This window comes from Ochotona curzoniae, unplaced genomic scaffold (genome assembly GCF_017591425.1).
Source record: "Ochotona curzoniae isolate NIBS_2020 unplaced genomic scaffold, NIBS_Ocur_1.0 contig_2294, whole genome shotgun sequence".
In the NCBI taxonomy this organism is placed as follows: Eukaryota; Metazoa; Chordata; class Mammalia; order Lagomorpha; family Ochotonidae; genus Ochotona; species Ochotona curzoniae.
The window spans coordinates 6,240,885-6,253,283 of NW_024465405.1; the positions used below are offsets into that span (position 1 = coordinate 6,240,885).

Below are 12,399 nucleotides of genomic sequence, written 5' to 3' on the forward strand. Positions count from 1 at the left end.
CAGCCAGGCACGGGGAGGTTGTGGGTACCTGGGTGCTGCCCAGGAGCTGAGGTCCCGCCCAGCATTAGGCCCTGCCCTGCCCTGTGTGGATTTGCATTCCGTGTCACCGGGCGGCGTCCTCCAGCTCCTCCTCCAGCCGCCCTCCAGTCAGAGTTCTCCGTCGTGTTTCCGGGCCGAGGAGGGCCTGCCCAAAGCCAATCCCCGGCGCGTCCGCGGGGCGGGGGCGGCCGGCGGGCGGGTGGACGCTGGCCGCGCTCGCGAGGGACGGGAGGTCGGCGACCGCTGCGGAGGAGGCCTCGCTCTGCGGGTGAGCGGGCCGGGGGCGGGTGGCTGTCCGGCGGCCCAGGCCCTGGCGGGCTGCGCGCTCAGGCCGCGGGCGGCAGAGTCCACGTCCTGGGCAGCCGGCGGAGCTTCTGGGCGGGTCCCCGAAAGAGTCGGGGCCCCGGCGCAGCCTGTCCGGCCTGCAAGGCCGAGGGAGGACGAGAGTTTGCTGAGCTGGAAAACATTAGGATCCACAGGTGGCGTCCCGGAAGGATTAGCCGCAGGTCTTCCTCTCAGCCTTTCCTGAAATTATACCTTTTTTCTGTTCTTAAAAGAGTTGGAAAGCCAGAGTTACAGAGAAAAGGAGGGCCGGGGCTTCCATCTGCCGGTTCACACAAAGGCCAGGCTGGAGCCAGGAGCTCCTCTAGGGCCCCCACGGGCATAGGGGTCCAAGGACTTGAGCCATCCTCCGCTGCCTTCCCAGACCACAAGCAGGGAGCTAGGTAGGAAGTGCCGCTGGGACTCCAACTGGCACTGCAAGCATCGACTTCAGTGCTCTGCTGGTCCTGGGCCCTTTATTAAAGGTGGGAGTGGAGCTGGTGTTACTGTTGCAGAAGGCGTGAAGGGGATGGGCTGTGCCATCTGTGGGCAGCGGGGTCACCTCAGGTATGTGGATCGTCGGTAGTTAGCCTGGAAATGCAGGAACCCAGGCCTCAGTTGGGTTTTCCTCCTAGACATGTTTGGCCTTTACTGTGGAAATTTTTGTGGGTGTGGGCAGAAGGGACGGAAATGCAGCGCTCTGGTTCGCTGTCCGCATCCCCACCGTGGCCAGGCCTAGTCTCCCTGTGGGTGGCAGGGACCCAGCTCCCCGAACCCCCACCTGCCGCTACCCCAGACCAAGTTCTGCAGCATTGTGAAGCTGCCAACACCCCCAGGCAGCCACCGGCTGGGGAGTGAGTGAAGGGTTGAGTCCTGCTGCTGAGTGAATAGCTCGTGCCGGCGACCCTGGAAGCTGTCGGCCAGAGCCACAGAGCATGGAAGAGCCCAGAGCAGACTTGGAGTTTCCCGGAGGTCCCCATAAGGAAGAAGGCACTGTGGCCTGGTTGCACACCTGCCAATGGAGAAGGCCTGTCCGCATGAAGAAGGGCAACCGTTTCCAGCACTGGCGCGGCCCTCATGCCTGCTGCCCACTCTAGGGGCTGGGCCTCGGCCAACCACTGCCCATGGGGCCGGTAGCCATGGGGATGCCCACACTGTGGTGCAGCCTGTTAAAGCCACCCCAGGTGGGTTGCCCTTGTGACACAGCTCCTTGCCAAAGCTCCTGGGAAAGCAGGGGAGGACAGCCCAAGTGCTGGAGAGACCCCAATAAGGCTCCTGGCTTCAGCCCCGCCATTCAGAATGTGAACCAGCAGATGAGAAGAAAGGCCTGTGTCTCTCCCGCATCCCTCCTGTAACTTTGACTTTTAGTTAAATATGTCCTTAAAACAACAAGGGCCCGGCACTATACCATAGTGGCTAGGGTCCTTGCTTTGAACGTGCCGGGATCCCATAGGGGAGCTGGTTCTAATCCTGGCAGCTCCACTTCCCATCCAGCTCCCTGCCTGTGGCCTGGGAAAGCAGTGGAGGACGGCTGGGGGTCTCGAGACCCTGCACCCGCGTAAGAGACCTGGAGGAAACTCCCGGTTCCTGGCTTCAGATTAGCTCAGCTCCAACTTGGGGAGTGAACCAGCACATGGAAGATCTTTCTGTATCTCCTCTATGAATATCTGCCTTTCCAATAAAATTAAACAAAACTTAAAAAAAAAAACCAAACCCAAAAGGTGCTATAATCCTATCAGGGCATCAACAAATCTTGCTTCACCCCCCCCAGGCTTGTCTAGCTGGTCTTCCAATTACGTCCCACAATAAACTTCCTGGTGATCACCTATGTATCTGCTTGGCCTCTTGTGGCCCTTGTAGCTCGGCCCCAGCCTGCTCTCATAGTTTGGTCTGGACACAGTCAACCTTCCATCCACCCCGGCCGCTGCCCTGACCTTATCTGTTCGATGGGGCTGCAGTGGTAAGATGGCCCTGCTCACTGACTCGTTTGTGTCCCTTGCTGGATGGGTCCCCACCTGCGCTCACTCCGGTTGCACTGAGGTTGCTGGGGGAGAGGAATCGCCCAGGCACGTCACTCTCAGGAGTGGGACTACGGGTCATGATGCCTGCACAGCCTCTCGCGGGTAAACAGGACGACAGTTATGCCTGGCGTTGGTCTGCTCTGCTGACTGGCATCTTGAGACTTGGTTACTGTTGTATTGACGATGTCTGCAGGCCTTCACACAGATTTTCTCTTTGTGTGTGTGTGCGTGTGTATTTTAACTTTTAAAAAAAAAGATTTATTTATTTATATTGGAAAGGCAGATATACAGAGAGGAGAAAAGACAGAGAAAGATCTTCCGTATGTTGATTCACTCCCAAAGTGACCACAGCAGCTGGAGCTGAGCCAATCCGAAGCCAGGAGCTAGGAGCTTCTTCCGGGTCTCCCACACGGTTGCAGGGTCCCAAAGCTTTGGGCCGTCCTCGACTGCTTTCCCAGGCCACAAGCAGGGAGCTGGATGGGAAGTGGAGCTGCCAGGATTAGAACTGGCACCCATATGGGATCCCGGGTGTTCAAGGCGAGGACTTTAGCCACTATGCTATAGCGCAGGGCCCTATTTTAACTTGCTTTTACTAGAAAGGCAGATTGACAGCACGATGGGGTGTGGTGCCCATTGAGCTGCTGTCTGGCCCGTGGCCCGCTGGCCCTGAGCTCAGACCTGAGTGCTGCACGTGGCACCTTGAGCTCTGTGTAGCTGCTGTTGGGCCTCTCCTTCCCTGATGTCCCAAGAAGCTGTCACTGCTTCTGTGGACCTCCAGCTGTTTCCAGCCTATAGCTGGGGAGAGGCACCAGGATTTTTTTAAGTTTATTTTTTATTTGTTTGAAAGGCAGAATTACAGAGAGGGAAGGGAGAAAGAACGTAATCTTCTATCTACTGGCTCATTCCTCAGTGGCCACAAGAGCCCGGCCAAAGTTCTGGGTCTCCTGTGTGGGCGCAGGGGCCGAGGATTAGAACCAGCTCCCCTATGGGATCCCGGCACGTTCAAAGCAAGGACCCTAGCCCGGCAGCCGACACAAACCAGCTTCCTCAAGGTGGTGTTGAGGCAGCAGTCTTGCTGTACTTTTTGGTGAGTTTTAAAGGAGGGTGTGTCTGAGGTTGGGAAGGGGCCCTGAAACCCAAGGCTGACCCTGTGGGGGCAGGTTCTGGTCCCCCCACTCAGTGCCAGGTAAGGCAGTGGGGAAGAGCGGAGAGAATGCCGTGTGTTTGGAAAGGAGGAAATCATCCTAAAACTTTAAACGTGCTGGGTTTTATATTAAATCTGTGACTGTTTAAGGCCTTGTCAACCCGATGGATATTGGATATAATTCCAAAGATTAAGATGAACAGTGAAGAACAGACCCCAGTATCTGAACAAAAAGGCAACTCCAGAGTGTTTAGATTACAGGTTTGTTTCACCTGGGCTGTTGAGGAAAGCAGCAGTGACCCAGCAGAGGGAGGCAGCAGGACTGCGGCCTCCGCACACAGTGTGGTCGGCTGAGTGTATCTGCCCGTCCCCCAAACGCACCCTGCACCCACACTCCAGCTGCAAATCTCCCAAGGGTCATGGAGCCTTTGTGTGCACGTCACAGACCTGGACAGAAGCCAGGAAAGTGCTGTGTGAAAGCCTAGGTCCAGCCTCAGCACTGACCAAGGCAGCTCTCTGCCCTCCCACTGAGCCCAGCTCACGGGCTTTATGAAAGTGAATCTGGACATATTCCTTTACCCATAACCTCGGGGGAGAAGGGAGCGTCCTGTGGCACAGCCAGCATCCCATGTGGGTTTGCACCTGGGAAGGCCTCCCATGGCAGCCCAGGTGCTTGGGCCCCCGCACCCCTGCTCCTAGATCCTGTCTTCTGCCTGGCCCAGTCCTGTGTGTTGTGGCCATTTGGGGAGTGAAGCAGCAGACAGAAGACCTCTCTTTGTGTCTAACTCTGCCTTCACATGTATGAACACTGATTTAAGGAACACTGACCGCTCTTGATGGTGTCTCAGGATCTTGCCGTGCGTTCCCTGACAGAGCACTTGCGTGTCCTGCTGGCTGCACGCTCAGGATGGGGCTCAGGACTCAAGGCCCACACAGCTCTCGGCAAGTGACGTGTCCTCCCAGAGAAGCAGGGCCCAGACCCTGTGCTGGGGCTTCCTCTCACTGGGTGTTGGAGTTGCCCCCGTTCTGAGGCATGGCTGCTGTTTTGGCATACACTTGGGGAAATTTGTTCCACTCTGGGATTGGGGCTTAGTTTTCCAAAGCACTAGTTTCCGTTTTGCTTTCTGACTGTATAAAGATGCCCATGAAGTTCCCAGATCAAGGGTAACACATGGACTGCACTTTCCACTCCTCTTCCCCTCACATTTCAGGAAGAGGGGCACCATTTTTTGTGGCTTTGGCTTGTCTGTGACTGGGGACGAATACCTTCATCCCCCTCTCCATGGAAGGTAGCACAGTATCCTCCTGGTTCTGTGTGTCCTTGTCTCCTCCTGCACACCAGGGGGGAGACCCTGCCCCCTCACGTGCAGGGGCAGATGTTAAACTGGCCAACTTCAACCATGAAAACTGGGGAATGGAGAGGTGAGTTCTCCGAGTGTTGGACACTGGACTTGGCTGTGGGTGCCCTGGCAGGAGCCCTCCACCTTTGCTGCAGACGCTGACCCAGGTTCTGCTGAGAGTCTTGTGTGGCCCGCTAATCCCATGAATCGGCCAGCGTTGGAGTGAGCTGCTTAAGAGTCCTGGCTTCCTGGGGCGGAGCAAAATCTGATGAACAGGGAGTGGGGAGACGGGGTTTGGAACCTGGAACCTGGTCCCACTTCCCTCGGGACTGCCCTGCAAAGTCGCGGCTGGCAGGCCCTGCGCCTGCCGCCTGCCGAGGCTGTGGCGAGCTCCGTGCACGCTCCCGCTGGGCGCCAGGCTGCTGGGCCACGCTGGCGCCTCGCTGACCGCCCAGCCAGCTGTTCCTCACCACCCTCTGGCCGCTGGGCAGGGTGGGAGGGCGCCTGTGCTCGGCGTGCTCCACGGTGGCGTACCCGTGCCCTCCGAGGAAGGCGGCAGCTGAGGACAAGCCCTCTCTGCTTCCTCTGCTCCTGGATTTTCCTGAGAGGCAGCGGGAGTGTTTCTCAGAGGGTGGATTTTGGACAACTCTTGCAGCCTGAGGTGAACTCGCTAGGGCCAGGCCCTGCTGGGTCACTTCTGAGCTGTGCCAGCCTTAGCAGGGCTTTCTGGTTGGTCTACTTCAACTTTTTCAATTCTTTATTTTGTGACACGGTTTAATAGGCATTGGGGTTCCCCTCCCCCTGCTTGTCCCTTCCCCATTGTTCTCCAGTCTTTCGGTAGGTGTCTTGCGTGCCCTCGGGAGTGTGTCATACAATGCAGGGGCTTCTCTGTCGCTGTGACACCATCCTTGTGTTGCACGCGTGGGAGCACGCTTCTCTTTCTGCCTATGCACATAGTTATGTCCACTGCACTTCCATTATACCTCCCCTTATTACAGTCCACCACAGGTTGAGAAGGAAAAAAGAAAGAAAAAAAAAATTTAACTAAAATGAAATAGTGAGTCTTCATTTCCATGGTGTTGCCGACCTCTAGCAGCAGTTTGAGGTCCACGGCAGACAGCACAAGTAGAATGCCCATGCCCGCACTGATGCCAGGCGATGCCCAGCATGACAGCAGACCTAGATGAGTGCTCCACAGAGATGGAGGGCAGGCTCTGTTAATTACCATGGCAGTAAGCCCAAAGGGGCCGAGCTGTCGTCAGCAGGACTACATAAAATACACCTGTGACCAGAAATGTTCAGAGGAAATAAGATGGTGAAGCATTTCATCTGTGTGGAGAAAGCTGGGTGCCTGGAGCCAGGTCCTGCCTGTTCCCAGGAGCAGGGGCATGGCCGGGGCCCGCAGCCAGTTCCCAGGACCCCTGGCGGCCTGCCGGTGCTTCCTCTGGAGTGGTCATTGAGAAGCTCACGTGATCCCCTCAGCACAGATGCTCACGTGCTATCAGGCCAGCGGCAGCTGAGGGAGCCCTTGGACACAGTGTTGAGTGTCGAGGCCAGGGCTGACCGGCATGCGCAGTCCCGATGCTGCCTGCCCGTGGGGGCCCTTTGCTTTCTCAGGCTCCTGAAAATCCAAAGCATGAGTCTGGGTCTCCCTGAGAGCTGAGTGGTTCTTGCTGAGTGATGTGGATTGTCCCGTGGGTGCCTGCAGCGGCCCCTAAAGTGAATATGTCTTTTCACATCAGCCTGTTGAACCAGTCTATAGGCTCCAGCCACAGACCCCATGAAAAGCAGGCTGTGGATTTCCCTGTCCGAAGGTGTGCAGACCTGCAGTTGCCCTGTGAGCCACACACATCGGGAGAGGGCTTTGCTCTTTGAGGCTGGCATGTGGCATTGAAGGTTAAGCCTCTACCAACACTGGCTTTCCACATGGGTGCCAGTTCAAGTCCTGGCTGCTCCACTTCTGATCCAGTTCCCTGTTAATGTACCCAGGAAGTCAGTGGAGTATGGTCCAAGTGCTTGTGCTGCACCCACATGAGAGCCCGTAGGTAACTCTGGGCTCCCAGCTCCAGCCTGTGCAGTTATCTGGAGAATGAGCTGACAGATGAAAGACACCTCTCTCTCTGTTTTCATAACTCTGCCTTGCCAGTAAAAATCAATTAAATCTTAAAAATGAAAAAAAAAAAAGAAGAGGGTTTCACTATTTTTGAGCCAAGAAGTGTGTCATCGTCTGTTCTGCTCTTGGGAGACTCGAAGCAGTGTTAAATACAAAGTACATTATCCAAAATATTTCACCCTTAAGCACACAGACATATTTGCAAGTTCTTGTAGCATGCAGGGCCGGTGGGTTGTACAGGGCACAAGTGCAGGCCGCCCTGGCTGACAGCTTGGCTGTTAGAACCCTCGTGGCAAGGAGGTCGACATCTCTACTTGTGCAGTTCCTGCTCAGTCAGCTTATGTTTGTGGACATGACATGAGAAAGACCATGCTTTGGTGTCCTAAAATCTCACGGAGGGATTGGCGTTGTGACGTGGTAAGTTAAGCCTCCGCCTACGACACTGTCCCACATGGGCGTGACAGTCCCACTTGTGACTTCTCTGCTTCCCATCCAGTTTCCTTCTGATGTACCTAGGTATCTGACAGATGCTGGCCAAGTACTTGGCCCCTGCTACCCTCATGGACAGTGAGGCTGAGGCTCCTGACTCCTTGCTGCCTGACCCAGCCATGGCTCTTGGCAAGTGCGCTAGGGGACTGAAGCAGCTGATGAGAGATCTCTCTGTGTGTATCCCGCCCTTTCTTTACATCTCTGTACCTTTCAAATAAATAGGTCTTTTTTCTTAAATCCAAATATCTGATGCTAAATATTGATAGTGTGAGAAAGGAATGAGGTCTTAGTCTTTTTGTCACCTTGGTAGAGTGTCTCACTTGGTAGAGTGCATTGCATGATGGGTCGTGGCCTAGTGTTTGTCACCTCGGTCTGTGAAGTGCATTGCATGATGGGTCGTGGCATCATTCTGATCTGAAATATCCTAAATGTTGAGCAAACATTAGCTGTGGCAGTTAGCTCATGTCACATATTTGCCTCCTGAAGTGTGGGCACCGAGACGAGAGGGAGTCAATGGCGTCTGTCCCCGCTCAGACAGGATGTAGGAAGTAGCAGGTACCTCAGCCCAGCCTGCCCTGGATACCTCCCTTTCCTAGGGGGTGTGGTGGTTTGTTTGCCGGGGTGAATTGGTGGAACCGTTTGTTGTGTTCATATGCTGAGCCTCAGATGTGTAGCAAGAACTGCTTGGCAGTAGTCCCTGAGCAGCTTTTGAACATAATTCAGAAGGTATAGTGTTCTTGATGGGTTCCTTTGTCTCAGTAACATGATTCTGAGAGGGAGATGTGTTTAATATGTTTATTTCTTTTATTAATTTGAGAGGCACAGAATAAGAACAACAGGAGACTTCTGTCCAAGGGCTCACTCCTCAAATGCCTGTGATAACTAGGGCTGGGCCTGGCCAAAGCCTGAGCTAAAACTCCATCTGTGTCTCTGACAGTGGTAGGGACCCATGTGGAGCCATCACTGCTACCTCAAGAGTGTACATGAGCAGGAAGCTAGGATCGGGGGCACTTACAGGGTGGGCATCCCAGCCCGAGCAGCAGACACCTGCCCCCAGGAGAATGGTGGGGTGGGCATCCCAGCCCGAGCAGCAGACACCTGCCCCCAGAAGAATGGAGGGGTGGGCATCACGGCTTGTGCAGCAGACACCTGCCCCCAGAAAAATGGAGGGGTGGGCATCACGGCTTGTGCAGCAGGCACCTGCCCCCAGGAGAATGGTGGGGTGGGCATCGCAGCCCGAGCAGCAGGCACCTGCCCCCAGGAGACTTTCTGAAGGTGATAAAAGGGAAATAGTTGCTGTGTTCTTTGCTGACTGAATGTCTAGAATTTTTGTCCCATCTTCACTGGTTCTGCCATTTTATTTGCTGTTAAACGTTTTTCTGAAGCTTGTTTGCCCATGGGTAACAGTGTAATTGAAAGCAGGACACACAGGTCCCAGCTGAGCTGGTATTCTCTCAGGAGCAGCCCCCCTCGCTCCCCATGGCAAGGGCTGGCACAGCCTGGCCGCTGTTTGACCTTCAGGCATGCTTGGAGTTGTCATCTGCTCAGTGGACTGTGGGAGTTAATAGCATGGTTACAGAGAGGGGCGTTAGTCCTGTGTCCTCATCCAGGCAGTCACACACTGCCCTGCTGAGTCACCTGCAGATCTGATGCATCCACCCCACCCTGGGGAGGCAGGTATTGGGAAAGCCACAGGAAATGCAGAGCCAGCACAGTCACGGCTGTAGCCTCCGCCCACCCCTGTCTCTCTGCCCTAGTCACTGTCTACACTGCACAGTCAGCACAGGTGGAAGCCACTGCTGTGCACACCGGGTCACGCAGTGCTGCCAGCATGGGGACCTCTGGGCTGGTGGAGGGAGATGGGAGTCTGCCCGGGCGCCTGCCTTTGCGTAGTGCAGTGATGGTGTCACTGCTGGTTCATACGTGTACCTGACCCAGGGGGCCGCTGGGGTGCTGGTCCCGAGACTGCTGCTTGCCATCACCGGCTGCTCCGCCTGAGCGTGTGTCAACAGGAGAGAGTGGTTTGTGACTCTTCCGATGCAGTGATGGACTCATGGCTGTTTCTGGTGTGACTTAGTATCCAGACAACGTGACAGTGTGTGTTCTTTTGCTTCACAGGGTTCCTCGCTCTCAGCTGGCAGAGAATGGGGGAGATAGCGGGGACCTACAGAGTCCTGCAGGCAGCCGGGACACGCCTAGGCACCCAGGCCCCGGGGGGTGTGAGCACTCTTGAGCCTGGGCAGAAGCTTCCTGCCTTGCGGGAGAAGCAGCTGCAGGTTGGAGTGAAGCTGCTGGACGGCACCGTAGAAGCGTTCAACGTTGAGGTGAGCTGCGTGGCGGGCGGGCAGGTCTCGGCTGACCTGGGGGAGTTCCTTGGGGACAGCCAGCCTGCGTGGCCCTGGTCTCCTTCCTGTGGGATGGAGCCACCCCCTATGTCTTGGCTCTGCTCTGGATCCCCTTGGGATTGGAGCAGGCGCTTTCAACAGAACTGTGGGCAGCAGAAACACTTGAAGAGCCCCCCAGTAGTAAATTCCCTGGGTGATGTTCAGGGTGGCTGTACAAGGAGCATGTCTTTTTTTTTTTTAATTTTTTAAGATTTATTTTTATTATTTTTTTATTGGAAAGGCGGATATACAGAGAGGAGAGACAGAGAGGAAGATCTTCCATCCGATGATTCACTCCCCAAGTGAGCGCAACGGTCGATGCTATGCCGATCCGAAGCCAGGAGCCAGGAGCTTCTTCCAGGTCTCCCATGCGGGTGCAGGGTGCCAAAGCTTTGGGCCGTCCTCGACTGCTTTCCCGGGCTACAGGCAGGGAGCTGGAAAGGAAGCGGGGCTGCCGGGATTAGAACCGGCGCCCATATGGGATCCCGGGCGTGCAACGCTAGAACCTTAACCACTTGCGCCACTGCGCCGGGCCCAAGGAGCATGTCTTAGTGGCCCTCTACCCCGAGTCCAGTTGCCTGTGCCTGGTGGGCAGCAGCAGTGATGGCTCCCGTGTTGGGTCTCTGCCTTCCACATTAGAGCCTCAGCCTGACCTAGCCCTGGCTGTTGTGGGTACGCAGGCAGTAAACTGACAGATAAAAGATCTCTCTCTGACTCTCAAATGAAATGAAAATAAATATTTTAAAAAGATTCATTTGAAAGGCAGAGGTATAGACAGATTAGGACACTCGCACGATCTCCCATCTACCGATTCTCTCTCTAACTGGATGTACTGGTGAGGGCTGAGCCAGGCCGAAGTCAGGCCCTTCCTCCGGGTCTCCGTCATGGGCGCCAGGGCCTAAGTGTGTGGGCCATCCTCCACTGCTTCCCCAGGTGCTTTGTCAGGGAGCTCAGTCAGAGGTGGGCAGCTGGGAAGCGAGCTGGCCCCTGCTAATGCAGATCCCGAATGTTGGCCAGTGGTGGCACGGGGGTGAGGTGGCTGCTGTCCCCTGGGAGAGCTGGGTGTGTTCCCAGCACCCTGGGAGCTATTGCAGGTATTTGGAGAGAACATCAGTGATGTGAGATCTGTCTGCCTCTGAGTAAGTAAGTAGCATTTAAATAGCATTGCACATTCTTGGAGGTGTTTTGCTTGGGGAGTTGTGTTTAGAAGTTGAGGGAAAGGGCCCGGCATGGTGGCCTAGTGGCCAAAGTACTAATCTTGAACATGCCCGGGATCCCATATGGGTGCCAGTTCTAATCCCAGCAGCTCCACTTCCCATCCAGCTCCCTGCCTGTGGCCTGGGAAAGCAGTGGAGGACGGCCCAGAGCCTTGGGTCCCTGCACCCGCGTGGGAGACCCTGAAAGAAATTCCTGGTTCTTGGCTTCGGATCGGTGCAGCCCCGGCCGTTGCAGTCACTTGGGGAGTGAATCATTAGACAAGATCTTCCTCTCTGTCTCTCCTCCTATCTCTGTATATCTGATTTTGCAATAAAAATAAACCTTTTTTTAAAAGTCCTTTAAAAAAAACAAGTTGGGCGAAATAAGAAGACTGCACCACAGGCAAGGATGCAGGGACAGCCGAGGCCCCCAGCTGCAGAGGCCCTGGCTGCCTGCAGCTCCGGAGGACTCCAGCCGAGCCTTATCTGAAAGGAGATCAAATGTGGCTCACGGGGCATTGCTGACTCAGAGCTGCGGAACCTGTCTGTGCTGAGGCCTTGCCTGCAGGAAGGGGCGGCTGCCACAGGTCCTGGCTTGGAGTGGGGCATCTCTGTGTCCCGTGGGAGGGGGCAGCCACTGTGGGTCCTGGCTTGGAGTGGGGCATCTCTGGCCATGTCCTTGCTGAGAGTCCCATGGGAGAGAGCAGCTGCCACGTGTGCTGGCTTGGAGTAGGGCATCTCTAATGTATTCACGCTGACACACGCCTTTTAGGAGTGCTGCAACTCAGTGGACTGCATAGCTGTGCTCCACACTGGGTGTGTGTCCAGCGTCCCATCCCCTACAGCTGCACAGGTAGCTGTATTAAGTTTTGCCTTACTCCAAAACTTAATAGCATGGTTGGAACTGAGGCATACCTGCAATGCCACACTCCTTAGGGGCGCAAGTTTGAGTCCCAGCTGCTTCATGTCAGATCCAGGTACTTGCACAAATATGGAGGACTGGAATGGCTGCAATTTGGCCTAGTCCAGGGCGTTGTGGCCATCAGGAATGAGCTAACTATTGGAAAATCCATCGCTGTGTCCCTAATTCCTCTCTGTCACTCTGCCTTTAAAAATGAAGATTTTTTTTTAAAAGGCACATACATATAGTTAAAAATTCCACATACTATGTGTTCCTTCTGGAATTGGCTGGGCTGGCTTCACCCACACATCTGGGCCTGAGCAGCAGACTCGCTGCAGAATTCTGTCCTCCATAGGCCACATGCCCTTGCTGGTTCTTCTGCAGAAATGTACTGGAGAAGCAAAGCTTTGAGGGGCACTGTCACCTCAGGCACAGTTTAGCCGGGGAGCTG

General features: G+C 55.3%; 1 protein-coding gene across 1 annotated transcript in view; it reads left to right on the top strand.

The window, feature by feature from the left end:
* The first annotated feature begins 240 nt into the window (after positions 1-240).
* The window catches only part of FARP2 (FERM, ARH/RhoGEF and pleckstrin domain protein 2), a 68,837-nt gene continuing 56,678 nt past the window's right edge, over positions 241-12,399 (top strand). Inside the window, exons 1-2 of the mRNA XM_040972395.1 lie at positions 241-307; positions 9,586-9,791. Of these exons, the coding sequence (XP_040828329.1) occupies positions 9,612-9,791 (180 nt within the window). The 5' untranslated portion in view covers positions 241-307; positions 9,586-9,611. The remainder of the gene's footprint in view (positions 308-9,585; positions 9,792-12,399) is intronic.